The sequence below is a fragment of the Bipolaris oryzae genome (genome assembly GCF_000523455.1).
Source record: "Bipolaris oryzae ATCC 44560 unplaced genomic scaffold scaffold_170, whole genome shotgun sequence".
NCBI lineage: Eukaryota > Fungi > Ascomycota > Dothideomycetes > Pleosporales > Pleosporaceae > Bipolaris > Bipolaris oryzae.
Window position 1 is genome coordinate 49,078 of NW_006911446.1, and position 7,039 is coordinate 56,116.

General features: G+C 47.3%; 3 protein-coding genes across 3 annotated transcripts; 1 reads left to right on the forward strand and 2 right to left on the reverse strand.

Moving 5' to 3' along the window:
• Nucleotides 1–839: 839 nt before the first annotated feature.
• Nucleotides 840–1,208, forward strand: COCMIDRAFT_105357 (uncharacterized protein; the record flags this gene model as incomplete). The annotated part of the gene is made up of 1 exon (XM_007693552.1): nt 840–1,208. The coding sequence occupies one exon, from the start codon at nt 840–842 to the stop codon at nt 1,206–1,208; it is 369 nt and encodes a 122-aa protein (XP_007691742.1).
• A 170-nt stretch (nt 1,209–1,378) lies between these two features.
• On the reverse strand, nt 1,379–1,567 carry COCMIDRAFT_105363 (uncharacterized protein; the record flags this gene model as incomplete). The annotated part of the gene is made up of 1 exon (XM_007693553.1): nt 1,379–1,567. The coding sequence occupies one exon, from the start codon at nt 1,565–1,567 to the stop codon at nt 1,379–1,381; it is 189 nt and encodes a 62-aa protein (XP_007691743.1).
• Nucleotides 1,568–3,265: 1,698 nt separating this feature from the next.
• COCMIDRAFT_56092 (uncharacterized protein) lies at nt 3,266–3,820 on the reverse strand (the record flags this gene model as incomplete). Its single annotated transcript, XM_007693554.1, has 1 exon — nt 3,266–3,820. A coding segment is annotated over one exon (555 nt), but the record flags the coding sequence as incomplete, so codon positions are not given.
• Between the last annotated feature and the right edge of the window lie 3,219 nt (nt 3,821–7,039).

Below are 7,039 nucleotides of genomic sequence, written 5' to 3' on the forward strand. Positions count from 1 at the left end.
CGCGTGTACTTCATAAGAATACAATCCGTAGCTTCATGTTGGTATTTTAATTCCTTAAAACCGGTTTTACTGTTCCGCAGCTCTCTTTTGTTCTGTAGCCGCCCTCAGCCTTCCTCAGCCTCGTCAACAGCGCTACTTCACCCCACCATGTGATACAAATTTGCGGCACAGCTTCCAATGCATGATAAACTGGTACGTCGCTGTTGGCTAGACTGGTGTAGGGTGGCTGATGCCTTGACCGATCGTTGATTGTTGTATTCTGATACGGTCGGTTGAGTAGACAGCCGAGCAGTTAAGATGACCAACATGTTCTGTCGATTGTAAAGATTGGTGGAAACGTAGAGAGCTAGTATGAGGTATACTTCCATACCAGACCGGAAGTGAAGGGAAATACATCCTTCATGTATGTGCAGGCTGAGTAAGGCGGCGCGGTGAAAGGGTACTTATATCCAACTCTCCATTTTCCAAGCACCTCACCTAGGCCCACGACTTACTGTGGATCTCCATTTTTGCTTTGGCGGATTTTTTCCTAGTATAACGATACACCTCCTCCTTCTAACTGAGCGGGCTTTGAGGGCTTTGAGGAAAAATATTAGCATACAATTGCGGCATAGACACGATTACCTGACCGCAACTCAAGGCATCACAAAACCTGTGAGATGGAGTCCGCACAGATTAATAGCGAGACAGAACAACTTGGAGATGAAGGCAAGTTCCCTGCAGCCTAGATATATGATCTATCAACCCCTCAATACTAATGATTTGATGTATCAGGCCCGCGAGCTGTGCTGCTCATAACCACTCCAGTGGGTGAATCTTTCCGATCAATTGCTCGAGCAATGGGACACCAGCCACCTCCAAGTCCTCCAGTCGATTGGTCAAGCTTCAAAAACAGTGCTTTGCCAAATCTGGAATCCAGGCTGAAGTTCACAACGCACTACGCTCTGTGCGTTATAGACTGCGATCATTGGGACAATCCTAGCCTAAGTCTACTCGATAAATTCAGGGGCGCAAAATTCTGGGATCACCCGGGAGATAGAACAATACTCGCATCTTCACAAAGCAGCAGGAGCAATAGAAGCATGAAGATGCCGGGTTTGAATGCATGCATCACCTGGAACGATGCCGACATCTTTGAAATAGAAAGTGGAGAAGAAATTGGACGGACAGACATGTCAGATGACGAAATAACGCAAGGTTGGTTATGACTAGGACGAGGTCATGTAGTCTGGAAGCTGATTCAGGACACACAGTGTACACGGAACTCAGAAGAGACTGGACGTACATGCCTATCTTCTGGAACTGCCACGATCTTGCAATCCGCCTTGCTTATATCATTATTCCGCCATCCATAGATTTGATCAGCGCTCTCAAGAGGTTAATGTTTCTGCTTCGGCAGGCCTACCACAGAGAAATCGACTGGTATGGAAAAGCGCATAAGACGTGCCTGAGCGGGTGGGGAGCAGCAGCAGTAGGTAGCTTGGTCACTGTGCCGCCGCTTGCCATCGCTGGTGTGTGCGTTTTCGTAGCTGGATGGTCTGTAGGCTTTTTTGGGACGATGGTACATGGCTCGAAATCATCGACAAGGGAAACATTCATGACCAAGTTGGAGGAAAGGTTCCCTCAGCTTAAACCAATTCATCGTTGAGCAGCCTGGTTTTGGTATCTCTTCTTGTAGCGTTACTATAGGAATATTCATATTTCGTGCCGTATTATCCTGTAGGTAAAGGTTCATTCAACTTTTTTTTGCATGTTCATCAGAGCTTTAGCCCTTTCGTCCTAGATCTTAGGCCATCTTCAAAATGAGTCTTTCAGTTTTGGTCGAATGATATACCACCATAGTAGTATGAGTTACTGGAAGATCGTTGCAGCTAGCCAGGTGGGCAACTGACCTGCTAGAATCACATTCTTGTAGCTTCGCAGGGAATGACGGCAATTCAAAGAACTTTTCCCGCGCGATTGCGGAAGACAAAGGGGCCGCGTGACGATCGCAACTCCAGGCGACCAGGCTTTTGTCAGCATCATGGCCCGATCTGAATGGTGTGGCTGGGCAGAAGCACTGAGCCGATGCCAAATAACCTTCAATCACAAAATTGCGAACTCCACCAGATCTCTTTTGCTCTCATGGCTTTTCTCAAACGCCTCCCCCTCCATGTAGCCATGAAGATAACTGGACGAAGGAAAAAGTAAGCAGATTGAAACACGCAGAAAAGGGGAAGATATGGCTTACCATTCACCAATAAGCTCGTAAGTCTTACGATCCATCCTCGCATGTATAGCACGGATACACAGAAGGACTTGTCCGCCAGGGAAAGCGCAGATCAGATCACCGTCTTGAACAGGTAGGTCGACTATACCCAACGAGTTGTTTTCTGTAACAACCAATGCTCGTCCACAAAGAGCAGTGAAGAGCGCATCGTTATAAGACTTGGCGACACTATCGATACCCGTAATAGAATTGCTTTGCTTGTGCTGACCATGCCTCCCAGAGTGTATCAGCCTGATGCTCACTTAGGGTAGTAACTAAACCCCGGGGTCCATTGAAGCGAATTCTCGAAGCGACGACGGTTCTCCGGAACATGTCCAGCCTAGTGGCTTCATCTAAGCCGATATTGTCCCATTTACGTAGTCTCTCTTGCAACAAGTGTAACGTGTCATACACGGATGTGCGCTTATAGAATTTCTTGTCCGGAAACCTTTCTAGAACTTGTACGCGAGCAATTGGCACACCAACAAGTGTTAAAACACCTTTCCTGATTACAACTTGCGCTCCTTCTAATGAACCACAGGCTTTATATCCATTGCGCCAAAGTAAAATCCTCTTTCCTCGCCGTATTGTCCAATCGGGACACCAGCTTGGTAACATCAGTTGAGACCGAACATTCCGGTTGTGGTGTGATAGAATCTCCAGTGTTCCCGAGTATTCAATGGCGGTCTTCACAACCGCTTGGTAAAGGTTCTGGACAGACTGTGCATAGTTTGGAGCCAACTCGGGTGTCTGGCCTATGAGTTTGTACACACTAAAAATCTTATCCCGTGGGTCTAACGACTGTGATCCTCTGAACTTGTAGAGTATATCTACAGCTTGTTTGCATGACTGCAAACCTTCTTGATATTCTTCTCGCGTGGACCAAAGGTGAAGTATCGATGTAGGCGCGACATGTCGGATTAGGTAGGCTTGTTCTTGTGGAACTGTGCCCTTGAATCGATACTCTCTAAGAAGACTGATTGCTTTGGAAAACTCCTCGCCTTGTAAAATATGTGTGCCACATAGGAACTGGATATTCGTTGCAACAACATATTCCTGAATAATCCATGCGCGACCCCACCATTGTCTTTGCATTAGTTTCAAGAGGGCGTCCCAAGATGATGCTAGGTTATGATCGCCCACCATTTTCGCCACTGCATCGAGATCACCTGGCTGTAGTGCCGAGATCATGTATAAGAGATGCAATGCTCGGTCGCTGTCATCTGATTCATCGCCCAGAAATATCAGAGACTTCTGACAAAAGGTAAAGACCGCCCACATACGCGGGACTTGGACGCTTTTCTCCTCCGTGCTCGTTTGATCAATACAAAGCGCGTCGACCCACAAGAGTCTGGCTGATGTCTTGTAACGGAGACACCGTAATGCGCATTGGAGATTCCGAGTAACAAGCACAGGTCGGCCATCAAGGATAACGATTTCTGTCGTAGCGGGTGCGCCCCAGACATAAGAAAGGGCTTCATAGGCCCCCAAACTATCCCCAATTGTCGAAACCGATAGACTGCATTCAATTGTAGCATCTAGATCGCCTGGCAAGAGTAGGAGAAGGCGAATTCCCCAGCCTAAATGCTCATCAACCCCAGAACCCGATGCTGCTGCATCCTGGAGTGGGTGATATAGGTGGGTAGGCGACTCTGGCGCATCCGTGAAGTCCGTCATGTGTACTATATGGGAAACTTGATTGGGTTGCTGAAATACAAGAAGCGTACGCCCAGTGACGTTCTGCAACTAAACAGAAAGGATTGTCCAGCCTCATAAGTTGCTGTATCTTATCCCTGAAAGCTAATCATTCAGAGCAGTGTGTGAGCACATGACCAATTAGTTAACAGCCTTGCAGCGATGTGGTGGAGTACCACAAGAAAAGGACGTAAATAAGGGTATAAGCGTGATTGTAGTGTGCAGAAACGCGATGTGCGAGTCGTGGGCAGAGCCTCAATCCATCTTTAAGTAGCGGTTACAATGTAGCAAGGTGATGAAGCGAACATTTCATGGGCCTGGAACGGGATCGATGAAATTATATAGAGGGGCATGAAAATAGATCGACGCATCGCTAAATGACTATTTCTCCACGCTCTACCATGCAAAGCCGTCGCAATTGGCCGGATTCCATATGCGCATGCTGCAATGAATTGTGTTTGAGGCCATCTGCATATGTGGCGTTTGTTGCGGCTTTAGCTGCATGTTACGGTCGGTCTTCAGTGGTGAGGTTTCGTGCATGAAGAAAGGCTATTTGATCAGCTCTTTGCAGGAGCAGCCGAAGGAAAAGCGTGCGGCGCAGGCGCACCTTACATCTGCAACTCCATCCAGCACCATTAGCCATACTGTAACTACCTGCGCTTATAAGCTCGCTTGTAAGATCTGTTCCTCACCCCTCCTACATCTGCATAGTATCATCATCTACCCAACGAAGTTCAACAGCCCTCGAGGTATAGCGGCCTAAACACCACCTGCTAAAATGCTCGCTGACTGGTACGCACCAATCTGTTAAACACGGTATACTTTTGTCAGCGTAACACAGATAAGTTTCTCAAGAGAGTTCTCGAGTACACATGCATTCTGCTGACTACTACAAATTTAGTCATGTCGTCCTCTCGACCAGGCGTCTCCCACGAACGAGCGATAACAGTCAACCTAGAGCCACGAAGAACGCGTCTTCGAAAGACTCGCTCACTCGACTTCAACACCGCCGAAATCGTTCGAGTCACTCGCCGGTAAACCTGAAGTGCTACCCGTCAAGGCATGAGACTTAACGCCATTTCGAATTCGACGAACAGAACACGCCCGAGTCAACTCCGGGACTTGCTCCACGCCCAACACACCTTCTCCAATACTGCTAGATCAAAAACTACTATAGATTGATACTAGCCGTTCATATCGCGTCGGATCTCCCGCTCTGATCTCCCCACCCTTCGACGTGATACCAGTCAGTCCACGCAATACCATACCACAGTGGGAGAATGCTAAATTATGGGTTCAAAAAGCTTCGATGCCTACTCGAGACGACAGAGCTAGAACAGATTGTCATTGTGATCATTGATAGGAAAGCCGTCTTTAGGTTCTCTGTAGACCCCATAATTGGACGTACTTTGGCGTAGTTGCCACACTTCGGCTTGAGAAGACCTATCGTCACAACTTCATCTTTCCACGCATCAGGTGCCTTGCTAGAACTACTATCTAGCGTGGGGGCTTTTTGCGGTTCCTTATTGTAGATATGTGGCGTTGGGTTACAGAAGCATGTGAATGCGAACATGCTTTGTGAAGGACATTTGGGAGAGGGGGTCAAGTTCGGATGCGTCGAAGCCTATGTGTTGGCTAGGGTTGTCGATAGTATCAAGCCACATGAGAAGGTGGATATGCTCAACCATAGTAATGACGCCCCAGGGCTATCGAATCTTACCAAGACCCATCATGTTCCCATAGATAAAGCCATTGTGAGCGTTCCATCGCCTTTCCCTTGCTCTATGTAATCGCATCGCATCGCATCTCATGAACTACACATTGTATTAGTATGGAAAAAAATGTCTTGAGATGTCGTGTACCATGTCCGCAACTTATGTGGCTGATGTTCTCGCTCCTCTTTCTGCTCGCATTGCTAGTGCCTCTCAGTAGAATCAAGCCTACAGTGATATAACATGTTGTGAGTGGTTACGTACGGAGAACTATGATACCACATATTGGTGTCAGCAGCCTCGAAATCTATCTATTCAAATCATGATACCAGTCCTGTCTCGGACGATCCTTTAACAGCCATCTCACCATCCAACTCTGATCCCGGTCCGCTCCGTCATCATTGAAACTTGCCAGCCATGCCCTGAAGACCATGGGCATTAGCTTTTTTTTCCCAAAACCTTACTACCCATGAACATCTCACCAGTCGCAAATAAATGCAACGCGACAAGCACAATGTCCAGCTTGGACAGCCCTAAGTGCTTTTGCGTCGAAACAGCATATACTGTGCTAGTATCATTGATTCCCAGAATAACCAAATCCAGAGTTTTATCATTACTACTCCGATATTTTCAAGGGACCCCAGAATCAGAATTAGTATCGCCGCTGCTCGTGAAGATATAGCAAGTTCGTTGAAGCGCTTAGCGAGTATGACAATAAGCATGATCAACCCAGCAACCTTCACTAGCTTGGCGCTGTCCAAGAGAAAGGCAACCCCTATATCTTCAGGTCGAGTTCTTGTTCGAGTCTTCAGAGGTAGCTGCATTGATGGAGGTTTCTTGCTTGGTTTTCAGCCAGTGCATTCTGAAGCGTCTTCATAAACAGGAAGAAACTTAGTGCAAACGATGCGGATTCTTCTGGCCAATCAAAGTACTAAGCAAATATCGCTTCTTCACTTCGCCCGACCGCATTAGCAAGTTCCTGTTATCCTCTGCATCGTATCCATATTTAGATGCTCTTTATAAGCAAAATACCGATGTCTCACGGTGGTAAACGGGTAGAGGTAGAGGTATGGTAGGGTTGCCAAGAATGGGATAGAGGTAGAGGTAGGGTCTTATGTAATCTCTACCCTACTACCATACTGTGTCCGTGCGCGGAATGCGCGGATTCGCGCAATGCGCCGAACCACCAAAAACAGCTCCACCAAAATTGAGGCTGCCGCACCACGTACAGTAGTAATTATCATGTAAGAAAACACAGAAATACTCTACTAGGTCCTAGTATCATATTTCTGCCTCAAATTTTCTGCGAGGAGCGATTTTGCGGCCACGGGAGTTGTATACAGGTGGAGGTGTTGGAGAACGCTCATGTGCAACCACACGACTA